Source organism: Amia ocellicauda, chromosome 20 (assembly GCF_036373705.1).
Source record: "Amia ocellicauda isolate fAmiCal2 chromosome 20, fAmiCal2.hap1, whole genome shotgun sequence".
NCBI classification, from domain to species: Eukaryota; Metazoa; Chordata; class Actinopteri; order Amiiformes; family Amiidae; genus Amia; species Amia ocellicauda.
The window spans coordinates 19,137,934-19,158,357 of NC_089869.1; the positions used below are offsets into that span (position 1 = coordinate 19,137,934).

At 39.3% G+C, this 20,424-nt stretch overlaps 1 protein-coding gene across 2 annotated transcripts; it reads left to right on the forward strand.

The window, feature by feature from the left end:
- Positions 1-286: 286 nt before the first annotated feature.
- tbc1d12b (TBC1 domain family, member 12b) lies at positions 287-20,006 on the forward strand. Of its 2 annotated transcripts, XM_066692767.1 has the most exons (14): positions 287-1,823; positions 9,317-9,440; positions 11,692-11,748; positions 13,843-13,958; positions 14,641-14,723; positions 14,825-14,942; positions 15,028-15,134; positions 15,237-15,317; positions 16,397-16,491; positions 16,598-16,669; positions 17,028-17,156; positions 17,548-17,657; positions 17,764-18,022; positions 18,367-20,006. In XM_066692767.1, the coding sequence occupies exons 1-14, from the start codon at positions 571-573 to the stop codon at positions 18,433-18,435; spliced, it is 2,673 nt and encodes an 890-aa protein (XP_066548864.1). In that variant the 5' UTR covers positions 287-570; the 3' UTR covers positions 18,436-20,006. The 2 variants fall into 2 exon arrangements, with proteins under 2 accessions (XP_066548864.1, XP_066548865.1); XM_066692768.1 differs by lacking the exon at positions 11,692-11,748.
- The last annotated feature ends 418 nt before the right edge of the window (positions 20,007-20,424 follow it).

The following is a 20,424-nucleotide window of genomic DNA, read 5'->3' on the forward strand; positions in this document are numbered from 1 at the left end:
CTTGCACAATTTAAAAAGTAAAATCTAAGCAGATTGTTACTTCAATTAAGGTTCAATTAAGTAATTGAGAGCTCGGTTGGAACAAAAACCAGCAGGGTAGGGGGTCCCCCAGGACCGGTTTGGGAACCACTGGCCTAACCCCTCTCTTGCAATATAAATACAAGTGTCTATGAGCAACAAAAGCCATGCACCCGTTCAGCCAGTAGATGTCGCGCTAGCTCCCCATTCCCGGTGACCCAAGTGGGGACTGAGGAAAGACGAGACGTCATCCTGGCATTTCAAAATGGCTCCCTTCACTGGCAGAAGTGGGGGTGGCTGTTGCCGGTCGAAATACTAACAACAACAAAACCCAGTGGACGTCGGTTCGGACTTTTTTGTTTGCATTGACTCCGTCCGCCATAATAACGGTGTAGTTATTGTCGTCCTTCCGTCTGTGTTTTTTAAAAAAGACACACACAATACAATGTTAGCGCATCTGCCGAACAAGGGGAGAGAAGAAGGCAGCGACGCGGCACAGACGGCTCAGCTGCGGCGGGTTTGCGGCGGCGCCGTGTGAGGACCGTGAATGCGATGGAAAGGCCGGACAATGGAGCTGCCCTGCTGGCTGTGTCCGTGGATGTCAACGACAACGAGGAGAAGAGCCGACGACGCGGGTGCCGAGCAGAAACGCCATCCCCGGGGTTGAAAAACGGCCAAGATCCAGCGGGCGCCGGAGATCCCCCGTCCCCGCTGCCGGAGAAGGGGTTTGTTTATGTGGCTGCCGGGAGGAATGTAAACCAGGACCGGGCTGCGCTCCCGGCGGTGCGGGGCGGGGAGAGGAGGACGCTGGATCTCGTCACCGAGTGTCTCCCCGGAGGCTTGGAAGACAGTTGTGTCAGCGATGGCACACTAAACGGGTTTACTGAGTCATCGGAGCAGCTCATGCCTGGATCGGGAGTGAGAGGAGGGGGCGGCAGGGGATCCCCGTCCTGCCCCTCCACCGCAGCCCGGCGGCGGGGAGCTGGAGAGGGTGTGCGGGGCTGCCGGGGGGTCACGGAAGGCTGCGCTTCAGATACACCGGACAAAGGTCATCTAGATCCCGAGGCTGGGCCAAAGCCGGCCGTGCTGCTCTCCTCGTCATGTGATGGCGAGCTCCGGCAACACTGCGCTCGCACGGCGTCTCCAGCCGCGGAAATGAAGCTCACGAACGGGGATGTGGGCTGTGTGGCACAGGGGGACCGCTGCTCCGGCCGCACCGAGCCTTTCTCTGTGGGCCCCCTCGGTGTTGTGGATGCCGGCGAGAACCAAGTGAAACTGGCCAATGGGGGGTTGCTGATTGTTAATAAGGGCGATTTGCTTCGTGTCAGGGCGGATTTACACGGCAGCCAAGGTGGTGACCCTGCTTCGGATATGCAACTGAGAAACACTAGCCCCGCTTCTGCCCCCTGCAATAAGGTGTCCTGTGAGGGGCGGGAGACCTCCGGCAGCGCAGCGGTGGACCCGGACAGTGTGTCCCCTGAACCTCCGCAGCTGGACGAGGCCAGCGCAAAAGCCGAGATCCCCCCCAGGCCGGTGACACTCAGGACTAGCAGAAACACTACAGTCTCTCTGAGTTGCGATGCGACCCCCGTCAGCCCGGAGGACGGGCCCCTGAGCTGCGGCGCCGAGGCCGGGCACGACCGGCGCTTCATGGACGTCAGCCTGAGCTCCAGGAACACCTTCGAGGTCAGCCGTCGCCAGAGCGCCCCCGACAACCTGCCGGAGGGCTTAACACTACCAGCAGACCCCACTGCAGATCAGGCGCTGAAACCCAAAAAACTGGGCATCTCTGATTTTTTCAGCAGGTAAACACTTACCTTTCAAATGTCTTTTTTATGCTGTGCCCCCCTGATTACCACACGGAGTAATGTAAGGTCACTAACTGGTCTGGACCAGGTATGGAGGTAACTGCGCATGCTTCAGGGGATGTGCAAGTTAAAGCAAAGTACAATAACTGTCCTTAAATCACCTTTTCAATCGGGTTAAATGAGTCAATACTCAAAAGCAGAAGACTTGAGATAGATTTTGTTTGTTGACAGTTTTATTTGCATTGTTTAACCCCCCCCTCCCCAACACACACTATCCCACTGAGATATGGTTGAAATCAATGACAGTGAATGGTGATCCCATGTTTTATATATGAAGTTGAGAGAGTCAATTGGTTGATCCATACTTTCTTTGCACTGCAGTTGAAGGGTGTTGGCTGCTATAGCATGTCCCTTTGCTAGCACTAGTGTGGGAACTGTCTATTTCCACCATGAACCCTGCATGCCTGTTGCATTGTAGGGCTGCTTTTCACAAGAGTTTCAGATCCTCTTTAACAGCATGCGAAGCAAGAAGGAGAAAGCGGATATGAAATTATTGGTTTAGAAATTGAGGTGTTTCTTTTGGCCATTAGCATGATTAGTCTTGGGTGTGTGTGTTTTCCCTCATCTGTGTGTCATTATCTGCGCTTACATGTAATGAAATGACTTTCCTGAAGAATTGCCTAACTGGCAAGATGGAGTGAAGTAATCTGGCCCTTTAAAAGCATCACCTGTTTGTGGTGTAAGATTATCTGGAGGAGAGATTTAAAGATTGCCTGTGGTTTTTACAGTTTTTGTTTGTTCCTTGAAGCAGGGAGTAAAGATGAGGAAATCGTAAGAACTTATATGGGCCTAAATGTGATTTACAGTTGCATCAGAGTAACTCATGACACCAAAGTGTGAATCAAATCTAATTGAAACAGATTGCACAGTGATAGTGTCCAGCTATTGATTTTATATCAAGACGGAGTTAAGTTGTAAAGTGCCAGAACAAAACAGCAGTAAAGTAGAAGTACAATGACTTTTGAAAAGTGCCACTGTTCGACTTTTGTGTTTAGAAGCCACTGGCCTTCATTTTGTGGCTGGTCAGCTGAAATGTGCTTTTTGCTTGCTGAGTTGCTGGAAGGTGTCTGAAATGGGTTTCCTCCATCAGCCCATGACAAAATGGTAATTGAATTATTGACACTCCAACTGTTTCATACAGCATTTCTTTCAGTTCTGAGTCAGAGCCAAAGTCTTTGGTACACAGAAAAATAAAAGCCTGAAATTAAACTAAAGGCGGCACATTGTTGAATCATACTAAGTCCTACTAATAGCCCATATTCAAGTCCATTGGTACTTCACATCTGTAAGACTTTTTTCCAGTTTTTATAAGCTGCAAAGCACAGATCACTTTTTAGAGGTTTTACCGGAAGCACAATGAGATGGGAGAGGTAATTTCTCTTTTATGGCACAGTCCAAGTAGGTTTGTCTCTTATTCACAATGTTGGCATGCAACAATAAGCTGCCCTCAATTGATATTTCCCCTCAGTGCAGGGTAAACGTATTTTATAGGCTTACATATGCCTTTTAATTTATAAAGAGAAGCAACTGTCCAGTTAAGTAATTTGCTTCTTTGATCTGTAAATAATTGTTTACAGATAAAATTGACATGTGTAAGAATTTCTTCAAGCCTCTATACCTAGTTGTTTTAATTGAGGATTCTGGTACATGTAATTCCTTACCAAGCCCTTATCCCAAGGGCTCGATTAGAATATAATCTGGTTCTTGTGATACAATAATAGCTGACGCATCACTTGTAAGGAAGATATGATTGTTTAATTGTGCATGAGCTGGGCTGCTGTCATCAATGCTCTACATGGTTTTAATCAGCACCGAGTGTTGCCTTCTGGCTTTCTGATTTCACAACAGCAACTGTCATTTCCCATTGTAATTTAATCTATAATGCAAATCAAGGGTAACACCCTGGATGTGATTTAGGGCAATACACCAATAATTCTGTTGTACTGACTATTGTAAGAGATAACCAGGTCATCTGATTATGTAGGGCAACATTACTGTTTTATAGGCCTTGAATGTCACTGGAACTTAAAAAAAAAAAATGACATCCTTCCTTACCAGAGCTTCTCTCTGACTTGTTCCTCTGCTTTCCAAAAGACTCCCTTTGAGTTAAAAGAAAGGACTGTTGTTATCCTACATTATTATTCAGGCTGCTGTTCTCCTAAAGTATTTTCTTATGAAAACTACGCTGGAATGTTTTCATTGGACTTGACGTGGCCCGTAGCCAGGCAGCTGCCAAAGGCCATATCTGTTTACATGCGAATGGAAAAGCCCTGGCAGAGAGTGGATTGTGAGTATAAATCATTTAAGGAGTGGAGCTCAGGTGGGTCCAGTGGCACTCTGTTTTTCGCAAGACGTTATGTTACACAACGATCCTGGAGTCTTTAGCAAAGTGCACTAGTTAAATACCCTTTCAGAATGCCAAACCATTAGGGTCAAGAAGGAAGACATGCAGTTGCTTCCATCCCATTTTCCACTGGGGGATGTACAGTGTTCCTGTTCATTTTCCAGTGATCAATACATGACCCTTACATGGAGAGATTCGTTCTTTTCTATTGAGCTTGAGTTGAATTTCAAGCATGCAGTTCTGTTTTAAGTTACTGTCACCGGACACGGTGGTGTTTTCAGCGAAGGATTTGTTTTGAGTACCAAAGCAAGCAGCTCATTCTACCCCCCATTAATGGATATTTGATGTGAACTCACACTCTGGTCTTCTAATGAATGCTCTGAGTTTGATTTGATAAATGTGCTCAGAAAAAGAGGAGGATGTTTTGCTTTGGCATGACATTCATGTTAATTCTAGCGATGCCGAGTTGTTTGCCTTTGATATTTGAAATGTAATTAGCATCAGTTTTGTCAGAGGGAAGAGAGGCTAGGCTGTCTGTTCTTGTCTTCGTAAACATAAACATTGATCAGATGTTCCACTGACACATTTTGAGTAATTTTCAGCTTTGAACAGAAATGAGCTGAACCCTGTTTAGAAGTAATGTAAAGCAACAATTAACCTGTAATTAACCTCTCTATGCTCTTTAATATACTTATTTCGTGCTGAACCTCTCTTCTTTATTCTCTTCTGGAAATCTTTTTTTTTGCCAAGTTAGCAAGAATGAACACAAAGACGTATTTAGTTAAGCTATATTTCTTTAAAGGTTCATCAAGTTAATGGTTCGGGGAAATATTTTAGTGTTATGTAGTTTGCTTTCTTGGAATAACTTGATGCTATGCAGCTCTGTTTTGAAGCTGGGGAATGTTTTTAGAGGTTTATTATAAATATTAGTATTAACAACATGATTTTCTTAACGTGTTGAATGTGGATACAGATCTAAAAGAAATCTCCATCCTGGTTTTATTGAGACGTGTTATTTTGTTTTCATCCTGTTTTATCTGCCTTCTCGATTCCCTAAGGCATAGTGCGTGTTGATGTATTCATTGTGATATGTTCACACTTTCACTTCTCATTATTCTAAGTTTGTAAATTAAATAATAATAAATGCAAAAACACCGCAAATCATATTTAAACCTACATGTGGTCAGGGTGGTCTTTGTAAATGTTTGACTCAGGATCTATATTTAAATTAAAATAAAACTGCAATAATTACCTTCCCTGATGCACTTGAATTTTGTAGTCTTCATTATTTGCAATGCATCCTATACCCAGTTTTCCGCAAGCAAGCACGTTACACAGTAGCAGTGTTTTAGAAGATCGTATTTCAGTCTCTTTGACCCTGTTTTTATTTTCTGTCTGTTCTGTATTAAGCCTAAGTTTCATGTGTTGGCAGTTTCTGTTCTGCAAATAAAGAATTCTCAATTCATCCTGTATTGCATTAGGGCAACTTCTCTGTTTTTTGAAGCAGAATTAGACTGGCTGTTCCATATTATTCAACGCAGTGGAAAATGTTTCAATTATTAACTTACACTCCTTACAACAGCATGGATCTGTCTGAAGTTTTTACCTTGCCAGCAAGACAACAGGGTATAGCTTAAAACTGTCCCTGGATATATTGTTGCAGAACAGGAAAAGGTTGAACAAATTAAAAACAGCTGGCAGGGCTGTGAAAAAAGAAACAAACCCCTAAAACCTATAATAATATCAAACACGTATATGACACAGTTAATAAAGCACATTTTCATGAGGCAAGACATTCTATGACAATTTGTAAGGGTAATAATATCACTGCAGTTTAAATGACATCTGCTTTCCAGATCTGCTTTTTTCCCTCCACGGGAGATTGTTATGGTAATTTAATCACACATCAAATAGAGCATTATGTGGTACAGTATCTGAATACTGAGTATTTCTTGTTTAAAAAAACATCACTCCCAAACACACGATAATGAAAGAGGAGATTACTTAAAACTGTTCCCGCAGTTGCTGTCACAAACTGAAAACCTTATCGGACAACTCAATTGTGTTAACTTAAGCTGCTGCAGAGCAACCATTTTGAGGTGTTTGTTTTTTTTCTTGTTTTTTGTACATAAGGCAGTTCATCTGTTGAACTCAATTTGAATATGATCACAATGTTTTTAGTTACCATAGCCTAGATTATTTATTAATCTTAAAATTATGCTTAAAATTAAAACAGCAGCTGCAGGCAGATGTCTCATGCAATTTGTACAAATTTAACCAAGAATTAAAAAACGATTACTACTATTTATTAAGGGAGAGGTGTTTTTTCCTTCATGTGATTGGAGTTTCTCTGTTCCTGTTGCAGGGAATGATTGGTCAAATACGTTAAGCATTACATAAATATTGAAGCACAATGTTGTAATATTTGTTTGTGTGTTAAAAATATAGTACAGATTTGCAGTTAGACTGAGTTTTATTTGTGATGTGGAGCAGAAGAAGGGCTTTTAAAGTGTGATGAGATAATTGTCCTTCCTCAGCAGTACAGAGTACAAAGCGCTTAACAGACACTGTCAGACCATGGCTGGCCTAATTTCCTTGGTTTTGAATATGATTTTACTTTTACCACAAACCCTTTGAGTGGCCAGGGAGTGTTCCTAGTGAATGTGGTAGTTTCCTCCCCTTGTTCCTCAGTGTTCGTGAGGTGGGCTCCACAGATATTACAAGGGGGTGTCGCTTAAATGTGGCACAAAGTGGTGCATAAAATTGATTAAAGCTTTTCCTATAGATCCCATATTTTTATGTGATATGGTTCTCTTTTTCCGCTTTTTTTGTGTATTTTCTAACCGGATATGAAGATTATTTTCTCTGTGCCTGATGTTCCTTAGGAAAATATTGTTTATAAATCTTGTTGATCATTTTGTGAGTAGATCCTTTCTCAGTGTTTTTGACAAGTCATGCCTGTTGTCATACGTTTAAGGTCTTGTGCTGCTGCTGCTGCACTAACATTGGCATCTTTTTTTGCAGTTTATGACCCAAGGCATGCTGTTTGGTTAATCAGTTGTTGTCAGGCTATTCATAGGGATGAACTTCCCAGGAACTTGCTGACGTCAATGACCTTGCATGGTTTTTCTGTGCACTTTATTAATACTTGAAAGAGGCATATTTTTGTTCTGTTTTTAGGTTTACGATACTAAGTTGTTTAAATATCCTGCAATGTATCTGCAACAAAAGCTTTGTCATGCTGCACTTCTGTGTATTTAAAAATTCAATACATATTTATGATGGGAATCTTCACGAGTAGCACATTACTAAAGCACACTGCTATTGATCTAGGCTACTCTACTCTACTGCTGTTTTTTTAGGCAGTGTGAGCATAACTTCTGGTACTACTGCATTCATTCATTAATCTGATAACAGAAAATCATTAACCTCATGTGATTGCTGGATGAAGTAATAACAAAAGATTAAATGTACCTGCTCCATTATACTTTGTATGCGGTCGGGTTTCAGCAGTTTAAAGCACTGGAATTGTAAATGTTATAAATTAATCAACAGCATATTTTATTTGTATTTTTATTAAATTAATATTTGTTAAATCCTTCTGGCTTTATTAGGTGCATATTACACCACTGCAGGTTTGTATTTGAGAGAGCTGATATTTTCTGAATGGTAAACATGTTGTAAACTCCAAAGATGTTGGTTTTCCATCCAAAAATGAATTAAGAATCACATTATCTTGTTCTATTATAAGGTTTGCTGACACAGCAAATTTAGACATAATATTATTAAACTTGTACTTGTGAATACAAGAGAGAGGGTATATGGTAATGGTGTGTTACAGTAACCAAGTAGGTGATGAGCATTATGGATTCCATAGGCAAAGGAAGCGTTGTGTTTGCCCTTTGAGTCTGGGCAATTTTCACAGTTTGGCACTGCCTAGTGTTATTGTGGGTAGGGTAGTCCAAGACTGATGCTATCGGAGGCCTGTGAATCCTGCTTTAAATATGTAAGATGTAAATTTGTATCTTTCAAATTCTATGAAATGATGTTCACTAATGCTTTTAGATTCAGCTCGGTGTACCGTGGCATGCATTGTCGATAGAATGGCTTTGGCAAGTCCTATAAGGTTAGCATGGTCAGTGATTTGTGCAGAGAATGCAATGCTTTACTCTCTGCCTTTGGCTGCTCTTGTGACCAATAGTTTTAATTATCGTAGTGATCTTCACAGCGCCTTTCCATCTGCAGTCTGTCTGAATGCAGGAAGAGATTCGGAGATGATGGCGAATGACCCGTGTGTCTGACAGAGCTGCAGCTGGGGAAACGCATATTACGAGTCTGCTGCTTTTTAGAGAGAGGGTAACCTTTGACTGTGTAACCCTATTAGCACAGAACTGCAATAGTTACTCTTAAGTATTGGCAATACTCTTTATTTAAATAGAAATAAAGTCTATCTTATGTTCCTTTTTTTACATGATATTATTCATAGGAACAGAACTTTATATTTAACTTTCAGCCAGATAAACTTTTGTGTTTTTCATATCACCTGTAAAAAAATAAAAGCGAGAGAGACCGAGAGAGAAAGGAAACATAATATTTGTTTCCTCTTGGTATTCCCAGTTTTGTGGTAGATATGGCATCTCACAAAGAGGACATTGTACACTATATTAAAGCATATTAAGAGTCAACGATACTCTGCAGTTTTACAGCGTAGTTCTCTGGCAGCAGTTGAAATCCTTGCCACTTTTAGTTTAAATAACAACCATCCTCATGTACCAGTGACATTTATTTATTCATTTATTTTAACAAGTCATCCCTTTTTTTAAGTGAACATTATATATGTTTTAACTTTCCAAAGGGTTGTGGAAAATAAACACTTGCTCTATTAAAGGAAATATCATGCGGAGTTAATTGCATCCTGTCAAGACCGTCCCCTCCAGAAACGACATTTTAGAGCATTGAAATCCGTCTCCGAACAACAAGAAAACATTTGTGGTGTCACTAGGATTCTGCTTCCATCGACGAACACAGTTTTCCTCCTCTCCTATTGCAGGTCTAATTTGTTTTCTCTTCTGTCATCTTCTCCTAGGAGCTTGTTCTCCAGAAAGGCTAAAGAGCCCAGGATCCCCTCTCAGAGCGCTCCTGGCTGGAAGCTGTTTGGAAAAGTCCCATTAAGAGAAAATCCTCCAAAAGATTCCAAGACTATTCAGCAGGTCAGTTTTATAAGGACTGTGGCTTGATTTAAAGGCAATTTAATCGCTGCTTCATGTCCTGCTTTAACTCTAATGTGCCCTCATTTTGTGCCCACTGCTTCAGTATGTTTTGTTTTTTGTTACTTAGAGTTTTTTTATGAATTTCTTCTGTATTTAGAAAATGAATTTAAACACCTCTCAATTAGCTTTATGATTCACTTTGTTTCCAGTCCGTTTGGAGCTCAAGCAGGTGGTATGTGCTTCAGTCCTCTGAAAATGTCAAATTCCATACAGTATATTCAAGTAAAAATCAAACTGAAACCTAACTAATTAAATCTTGTAATGTGATGATCTCGTATGTTTATTTGGGCGATTTATCGACGTGCATGATATGCAATTCTATAGTAGGCTATTTTTTTACTGCAGTGAAATATGTAAATCAAAGCTGTAGGACACGGAATAATCCTTAGCAATGTGCAGGTTTACAAAACCGATATGTACAGTAGCTGCCACATATTCAAATAAATATATTTTTATACCTACTCATTTATTGGAGACCAAATTCTTTGGTTTTAAAGGACCTGCATTTAATTAATGTACTTTTCCAAAATATGTGTCAGTTGTAGTGCAATCCAGACAGACAATTACCAACACCATAGGAATGCTGTTGGGTTGCAACAGCTGAAAAGCTTTTTCCACAGCAATGTGGCTTGCTGCTGTGCAATATGTAGCTAGAAGATAACAATGGATTTAGTGATAATACTTTGTTTTGGTTGTTTTTTTTTTTGTTTTTTTAGTAATAATTCAGCTAGGAACACAATCTTATGTTTAGCAATCCGCTTCATTAGGGTTACTGGCATTCCGCTCCTTATCGGTTCTCAGAGTGAAGTTTAAAGCCTTCTGCTCTGTCTAGTGTCTTGGGTCCTCCTTACTGTTACTGTTTGAACGAGCTGTGGTTCCTTCCTCTCTCCTCAAGTCCCACACAACCATATTTAATCTAGTGGAGATTGAGGACATGTAAGTGATCCCCACCCCTCCAAAGAAAGGGTGCAGCAGCCCTTCCACACAGCTGTTTGGACCTGACTGAGTGAGGACTTATTAGTCTGTTGGGACAGGGCCCGCTTTCTGAATGCATTTCCATTACTCAACTAGATGAATTCCCCGTAGCTTGTTTATGAATCCTTCAATTGTCGGCACACTTGTTCTGTGAGAAGATCGTTTTACCCAACGTCATGGTGGTGTTCACAGTGGTAGCGATCACAGTGACGTGCTTGCATTCCTCGAAAGCCATTCGGACACTTAAAAAAAAAAAAAAAAAAAAAAAAAAAAAAAAAAAACCAACAACAATAACAACAGAAGTAGGGTAGGGTCAGGAGGTACAGGCAGTTGGCAGGCTAATCTCCAGCTACAGCTGCTGGCTGCCCAGGCTCCCGTTGGCACTGTTTCCCGCCGGGCAGGAAGTGACTGCGGCTGCGGTGCGCTGGCCAGGCCATATCCCACCAGCAGGGCTTCCTTCCTCCGTGGGGATCTTTCTTTTATTTGTATTTCCACTTGGCTGTGTTGTAAATTTAGCTGCATCCTGTCTTTTACCAGGTGACTCGTGATACAATAAACAGATGGGAGTTTATTTATCAAGAACTATTTTATCTCAAAATAAAATAATGGTATTATAAAGAGAATGAAAATTAAATGCAAGATCTTTAATTCACTCTAGACCAACAGTGATTGATTGACTAAACAGTAAGACCTAAAAACAAACAGCTTCCTACTGATTAGACACGCATGGAAGAAACAATAAGTGATTGTAAATCTTTGTCTGATTGTACCGCAAACCTAGTTGGTTTGTCATTATTTACACCAGACTAATAATTTTTCTTTCTTTAGTACCATAGGCTAGAAGTCAATGAATTACTGATCTTATCATTTCAATCTGTTAAATTAATACTATTATTGACTTTGTATTTACGGAAAGCTCTTGGTGCTGAAAGTGGAAATCAAATCCACTTAAAATACTGGCTGCTAACAAAGTATTGCGCTGTTCTGAAGCACATACCACCAGGGCTGGCTTATAACCTTCAGTCTTGGTCCCTTAAAAAAAAAAAAAAAAAAAGCCTTCAAAATAAGATCCTGTTCTTCTAATCTTCAAATCTACTGTGATTCCATTAAGTCTGTACTGTTTTTTTTTGCAGAATTCACATTAGAGTGCTTGTTTTTGCTGAGCTCTTTTCTCAATGATCACTGACTGAGTACATACCTTTTTTTGTTTCATCAGGACAGTAATCCAGGCAATCTTACATCTGTATCTACACCAAATCTCTTAAGCACAGGGGTATGGACTTTTAATGTACTTTTTACAGTCATCTTTCAACCTACTGTATGCATGGAACTGCAGAGTAATCATTTCCATAGCGCACCTACTGGTTGTCTGCACTTCACATTTTCATACGAGCATGAGAGAATGTCATGGCACTAACATGAAAAGGATAACATGTAATGTTAAAAAGAAGAAGGAATACAACAGACCTGCGGCAAGGCTCGCCTTCCCCCTCCCCCCACTGCATTAGTTCAACTCTTCCATTAACTTGATTTCTCTGACCATTTTGTTCCATGCACAAGGTCACATTCTTTGTCAGGATTTGAGAGATTGTTGTGTTTTTTCACTGGTAAAATGCATCTTTTAAATGCTATGATCACTTCTGATTGAGACTCTCATTCATAAACAAATACATGTGAGGCACATCTTATACAAGAATATCAATAAACTATTGTTACAAAATGCCCTTTTCTCTACAGCAACATTTACCATGTAATAATGAATAAGAATGTATGCAATCAAGCTTATTTTAATTTGTCCATTTAAGTGAAGTCCTTTTTTCCCCTTTCTGAAAGCCTTTGTTTTCAGATTCTTCAACTTGTTTATTTGTCGTTTCAATTTGTGGTGCCGCAGATTGACTCTGGTTTTCTTTGAACAAATATTGACACCCGACTAAAATGAATACATTATGATCAATAAAGAACAAAAACTAGAGTGGATTTTTATGCATTATTTCAAGTTTGTCCCCAAAGATTGAACAGTAAAATACTTTGATGTTTCAAATAAGCCACATCCAGAAACTTTTTTTCTTTCATCAACACAATACCACTATTGAGTGTTAATTACAACAGTAAGTACAGTATCTTATTCTGTGAAAGGCTGCTTTTTCTTCTTATGACAGAGCGAGTGATAAATGGTTTCTACATACTCAAAGGCGTAACTGGCACAGAGCACAAATAATGCCGATACTATTTTCGATACAGTACTACGTGTTTGGGTTCACAGATCCCTTGCAGCTTCAATAAAAGTGCCGGATTGACGCAGTGAATAGCATCCTGTTCAAATCTCGATAGGATTCTGTGGTTATAATGTACAATTTATTCTTTGTTTTAACAACGATGTTCTACCAGTATTCTAGCTTTCTATGTGCAGTGGTATAGCAATGACAGGAATTCGAAGAACAAATGCTTCATTACTCCCAAGGAAGTGAGTTGTAACATTTATAAGAATAGATATGAGTCACCGCTGTCACTCCCTGTCTTGACTCTATAGGAGGTCTGCAGATGAAGATGTGGGCTGAAAAACTTAAGTGTAACCAACTATTAGAGAACGTTCTCCATTTTTATAACAAAAATTGAAATAAAGGAGCTTCAAATTAAATTCCTTAATGGTAAATACATCCAAAACAAGTCCTTTGTGCACATCAGTTGAGTTAGAGTTCAGCATGCTTGTGAATCCTTGATGTCTGATAAGAGTAGAGGTTGCACAGATGACTGTTTAGTTACAGGGATGGTGTCTCCATGTATCTTCAGTTTTTAAGTTAGTCTGCGTCCACATGTCCTCCCACGGAAGGAGAAACCGTAACAATAGGTATCAAATCTTGCAGAAATCGGTCGTTAAAATGATTGAATGTTAAAACACAGTGTAACCCATATAGTGACGCTTTTACTTTTCTGTTCAGTGATTCTGAAAATGTCTGCTCTTTTTGAAGCCATATATCTTACAAAACCCGAAGACTTGTTTCCGTGTGAACGGTTTGTCTGCGACGGCACGATACATCACACTCTGCGCGGATTCTAGGCGATTCAAGTAGATCTGAATACCCTTGTAATTGCCGTCATTCTCCTGCCAGCTGTAATAGATCTGTAGAAAAACATAGGCTCCTACTCCTCAAGACATTTACTGCCTGACACTAGAGTAAATCTGTGAGTTCGTGCTGCAAGAACTAACACATTGTTTTTTATTTTGTAAATGTTGCAGCAATTGTATTAAAACCTTTCTTCTTTAACACTGCATAGGAATTATATTCAGGTGGTTTCATGATATCCATTATATACCTTATATTGTAGAGAGACCTTACTACAATTTTTATTTTTACGATTCACTCAGGAGTATGAGGCACGGACGGGAAAAGCAGCCAATCCCCCCGCTCAGCCCGGAAGACGCAAAAACCTTGAATTTGAACCACTTTCAACAACGGCGCTTATTCTGGAAGACCGACCGGCGTGAGTGGCCTGTTAATTGCATAATCATGATTACATATCATTAAGTAGTCATGGAAAATGGGAGACAAGTTTCACTGCCAGAAAGTGTTACTGTAACTGGTAGCTCTTGCCCTGCCCCGGATCATCACACACTGATGATGATCTATACTGCTGTGACATAAGTTATTTTTTAACTGGGTCTCTGACATGATCCCTTCAATTTAAAATAATAACGACCCTAATAACTAAATAAATACCGTCTTGATGAGCAGTAGTCTTTCTGAACTTTTGAGGCCCTAGCAGTGGCTGAGTTTGGTGATTGACAGTGAAAAATGTGGGCGGAAACAAATTGCAGATTCTAAATAATGTACATCTATTAACACAACGAAAACAAATGACTTAACTGGAATTTGTGGTATTGTTCTTCAGTATCGTGACTCAAGGGGCATGTCGTTCGTTACCCATTTTAGCAGAGTTCATTAAGAATTTATAAAGTCTGAAATAGGACCTTGTTGCAAAATATACAGCAGTGAGTTTTTTTTTTTTTTTTTTCTCTTTTCACATTTTACTCCCCTCGGAAACTCTTCTTAAACTCAAGTAGCTTAATATACTTTTATTTTTATTCCCCAACCCCTTATGGTTGAGGACTTCTCAGTGTAGCATTGCAAATGAAGTAAATTAAGACATCTTGTCTTTGTCACAGAAACCTGCCCGCAAAGTCTACGGAGGAAGCGCAGCGCCACCGCCAGGAGTATGACGAGATGGTGGCCGAGGCAAAGAAAAGAGGTTCCTTTTTATTCTTCCCTCACTCCTCTGGGTTTTTTAAGGTTATAATGTGTAAGCTGTAACTTAATAATGGGTTGGTTATTGTTTTGCCTCTCCCTCAGAGATGAAAGAAGCTCAGAAGAAGAAGAAAATAATGAAAGAACGGTATAAACAGGAAGAAATCATTGCAAATGCCATGGTCATCTGGAACACAGAGATTCTTCCAAACTGGGAAACCATGTGAGTCTTCATCCGGCCACAAGTCTGTTAATTAATCGATTTGTTATTTTCATTTGCTTGAACAGCTATATGTGTTTGTTGGCAGGCGCAATACGCGAAAAGTGCGGGATTTGTGGTGGCAAGGCCTGCCGCCTAGTGTCCGTGGCAAAGTGTGGAGTTTGGCCATTGGAAATGAACTTAACATTACACCTGGCAAGTGCTTGCTTTGTATTTTTTTGTATTCACAGCATTCATTGAAAATACGTATATAAACATGTTTCATCAATGCTATTCTCTGTCATGTTTTCTTCACAGAGCTGTATGAAATCTTTCTTTCCAGAGCTAAGGAACGATGGAAAAGCTTTAGTGAAACGGGTTCAGAAAATGAAGCTGAGGGTAGGTGACGTGGGTTGATATAGGGGGATTGTTAATTTGTAGCTGAAGAATAATTTTTATATGGAACAAATCTGAATATTTCATGAGAATCTTTTATTTTAAGCTTAATCTTTTTCCTGCTGTAGACATTGTCAGATTTATTCCTCAGGCTTCGTGATTCCATGCCTGAAGCTGAACTTTGCAGTCGTATTTAAAATTTGCTGGAGTGTTTCCTTTGCACTGTCTATTCCCTTATTTTCTGCCCAGTCTTCTGCATGTAGGCTGCCATTTAAATCTGTTGCATGCATCAGCAGAACACAAGTCTGTCTCTACTGAAAAAAGTCATCCAGTCTTGTTGCCAGTAATTACTCACTTCTTCCTTACTGAAACATCTGCAGTTCATCTGAGAGACTGTTTTTGCCAATTAAAATCCCTCACAATATGAACCGTGGCACTATATGTAATGGAACAAAGATACTCTGCAAGGCCGATTTGGTGCTGCATGATATTTCAGAATACAAACACCTACACATAATTACGGTACTTAAGGAAAATGAAAATCTCTGGGTAATTCTTTACCTTGTTTCCTGATCAAACAAAGAAATGTATTAAAATAAAACCTTCCACTGAGAAGTCATACAACCGAAACTCTTTGTACATATGTTGGTGTGTGAATAGGAAGTGTAGTGTAGGTTTCTTAGAGCTCAGCAGTTTGCAGTGGAAGAGTTTATTCAGATGTAGGCCTCAAGTGGGGAAATAGCTTTGTGTCTGTAGGCACCCTGAATTAGACGAGCTTAATGTACCAAGAGCAAAGTTCCCTCTGAAAGCTGAACACAAGAGCAGCTGCCAGATTCACACACAGATCTGACCTCTTTCTCAGACTGACAAAGGCAGACTGACATTCTCCAGCTCTTACTAACATGTTTTTGTTAGTCTTCACATTCACAGAGAAATACTTGCAAATAATTATTCGTATGTCAATGCCTGCAGATGTATAGGTTTATTTTTTAGCACCCCGTGGTGGTGGTGGTGGTGGTTGTGAAGCGAGGAAAAGCATGCTGTTTATCACATGATCATTTTCTTCTGTGAATTCCTTTTAGACTCAGTCGCCTCACTTGCAGATAGGGAATCAAGTTTGGATTTGATAAAGCTGGATATATCCCGCACTTTCCCCTCTCTCTTTATATTTCAAAAGGTAGGTGATGCACGTATGAGTGTTTGTTTCTGTCACTGCCACCGCCTTTTATTTATATTTAGGTCATTATTTTATCTTCTAAAGCTCAAATGCATGCTTCTTACAGGGTGGTCCGTACCATGATCTTTTGCACAGTGTGCTGGGGGCCTATACGTGTTACAGGCCGGATGTTGGCTATGTAAGTATCCCAAACTGTGACTATTTAACTAAATAAATGCATATTGACCAACAAGAATCCTGGAGAAAAGTGAAGTAAACTCACTTATTTTCTTTGGTTGTTTTCACATTTGCATGCATTTTCTTAGGTTTTACATGCAGTATTCTAATGTTAGTGTGTTTTTAAACCATTTAAATTGGTGTAGGCTGTGGTCTGTCAGTTACTTTAACAATTTAAAATGGAATAACTCAATTGTACATTTATAGCTCTTTGAAGTGGTATTTTTGCACATCCCAGGTCAGTTGACGCATTGCACATATAAAAAGTTATGTAGGAAATATTTCAAGTCTTATTGATGTATTGTTGGCTCTTCTTTCAGGTTCAGGGCATGTCTTTCATTGCTGCTGTGTTAATCCTCAATCTGGAAGAAGCCGATGCATTCATTGCCTTTGCCAATCTTCTGAACAAGCCTTGTCAAATGGCTTTTTTCCGAGTCGATCACGACCTGGTAATGTATCTTCAAATCAAACTCGGGCGGAGAATAGAATGGTTTCCCCTGCACCCTAATTACAGGATATTAATTTTTTACCCTGCATTGTTCAGCCTTGTATCCCTTTTCAGATGAATAAGGGTTTTATAAAGGTGTGAAAGGATGCTATGGACACATTCATAATATTGTATTTCCTTCTAGAGGGGCTCACTAGACATTCCTATGAGGAATTAAAGTATCTTTGGTCGTAAAAAAAGTGTTCTATTTTCAAATGGATACTAAAACTTTTAGATAAACCAGAAATAAAATAGTTTTCCTTCTCTGTTTAGGATCTCTTTCTAATAGTATTATGGTAGTAATCAAAAATGAAAAATACAATGAAACATTATCTTTTTATTTTATTTTCCAGATGCTAAAATACTTTGCTGCATTTGAAGTGTTCTTTGAAGAAAATCTCCCTCGATTGTTTGCTCACTTCCAGAGCTACAACCTCACACCTGATCTCTATCTTATAGACTGGTGAGTACGAATGTATAAATGACATAATTGAAAGTGCCGTTACGTTTGTGCACAATGGCAAAAGTGGTCATCTTTCGGTCTTTATTTTCTTGCCGCGTATTTCCAGGATTTTTACGCTGTACAGCAAATCGTTGCCCCTGGACCTGGCGTGCCGAGTCTGGGACGCCTTCTGCCGGGACGGGGAGGAGTTTCTGTTCCGGACGGGACTGGGAATCCTCAAGCTGTATGAGGACATCCTTCTTCAGATGGATTTCATTCACATAGCTCAGTTCTTGACCAGACTTCCTGAGGACATCGTTTCAGAAAAGCTCTTCGGCTGCATTGCAGCTGTTCAGATGCTAAGCAGTAATAAAAAATGGGTCCAAGTGAGTTAGTTACTTTTGTCGTGTGCCAACTGAATTGTTATTTCTTTGTTCTTTTTCCCAGTATATCGCTCATACTATAGTTTTGTATTCCTTCATAGAGAAAAAAGGCACAAGAAAGGATTGCTTTGACATACCGTCGAATATAAATCGCTACTCGCGGTGGAAAGAAGCAACAGCACCATCTAGATGATTTTCTTAGTAGCTACAGATATTGGTTACTGATGACAGACTTGACTGCTTACAGTGTATTTGCCATTTTCAAATGATAGTAATTATATTGAATATGATGTGTTAATTGGATTTTTAAGATATTTAAATTTCATTTACTTTTTTTTTCCCTTTAGGTTTTTACAGCATTAATGAAGGATAATAAGGAAGTGGATAAGAATAACAGCCCACCACTAAAGAGTTAATTTGGCTGAGATGCTCATGGGGAAAACTTTTATTACAAGTCTATAGTCCTCAGAAAAAAGAAAAAAAGTTTTAAGATGACTACAACAGCAGAAGCCTAGGATTGGCCAATGATGAAAAGCTCCTTTGTCATTTCACCAAATGGTTGTGAAGCAATACTTGAAGATAGAAGCCTATAACACCATTGCCAGTATTCCTGAAGTCCACAATTATGGGGGTAGTAACTTACTGACACCGTGGTATTTTAAAGCTGAGAAGAGGAGGTGTTCTTCAGCAGTTTTTGCAAACAGGCAAACCTAAAATGTGAGAACAGTTTCAACTTTCAAGGTGTGCTTTAAATAAATGTGATTTCAGTTTATACTGAAAATTAGTTTAATTGTAAGAACTATTATGATGAGCTACGTTTAATATCCTCCAGCTATCCACAGACCAGCAGATAAATGAAAAACATTATGGACCAAACCAATAAAATCTTCACTAACGATTTTTTTTTTAGCTTTCGTTTAAATCATTGTACAAGCAATTTGTATTAAATAAAAACTGAGGCCAAGGCTAGAAAAGTAGAGAAAATACATTTATTTTTTACTTGTATCAGTTATATAACCCAAACTACAGTACCTGTAATTCCAGACACATTCCTGATGACAAACACTATTTATGGTGAGCAAGTAAACTGAAATATTCAGTTTCTGTAGTAGCGTGGGCTGCGATTGCCAGGTACCTGAAGGTGCTATCCCTCTTACAGTGATGTACTTGAGCCTGTAAGCCTAGTGATGACTCTAAAGAAGACTGTGCCCCCGCCAGTGAAGCCTTGAAACGTGATTTTCTTTCTCTCTCTGATGTAAGCTGTGCACGTGGAATTGTTCAGCAGAAACTGTGTATCTTTTTGAAGTGCAATAGAGAACTCAGAGTGGCACATGAGATTTCGGTGTTTTACAGTATGCAGGTTTGTGTCTCGCTTGTCGATGAATATGGAAATAGAAGCTGACGTTAACTTGCTTGGTGATGTCCCCGAGTATGACGGTGTAACAGTAAGCTTTGATGGTAAAAGTAGAAAACAGTAACAGTGCAAGATTTTTCTTTTCTTTTTTTTGGCATTAACAGTCTTGAGTTCTATTTTTATGCTTAGTGTGGTAAATTAAAAAATGTTACAATTTTGAAAAATATCCTTTATATGTACAAAAACTAAAAGGCAACATAACACCTAGAAAAAGCATGTCTTTTTATATAGATATTAGTGTTTATTCTTTTGTATGTCATTGTTACTGAATTGGTTTACTCTTCATTTTACTTGACCACACATGATTCTTTTATGTTGTGATTTTATGTTGCAGTGATTTATTTTTATTTAAAGCTATGACTTACCTTTTACAGCATCTCGCCTTTGTATTTTAATTTTAATTTATATATTCATTCATTTAGTCTGCTTTTTTATACTCCTGCTCTCTATTGTACAGTTTTTCATACTTACCACAGGTACTGTATATACAATTGATTGTAAATAAATGGGATTTTTCCTTGTTCTAAGACCACTAGTTACACCTCCTGTGTGTAAATAAATCTCAGAAACTGACGAGAGTTTGTGTTTTCCTTGTCCTGCTACAGAACACGATCAGTCCCTGAAAATGCACAGACATTTGTGATTGTATGGCTATTCTCTGTAATGTATACATAATATTCTACCCACCCATTAGTACACGGGTATATAATTCAGAACCCAACGTACTTTAGCAATCTTTGTGATTTTATTTTATTATAAAGCTTATTGCTAAAATGCATTATTAAAGCTATGTATCAAACTTACATGCTCTTGCTCAGTGACACTATATATTTTCATTCTCGGGTAAGAATAATAAAATTAAATACATTTTAAGATAAGACCATGAAGATATCTTAATCCGATTAAATCAATCTTCATGCTTTGATTTGTTTAGTATGGTTGAATCATTTTCATTTTCATGAGTAATCTTAACTCGGACTGCAGTGAGTCC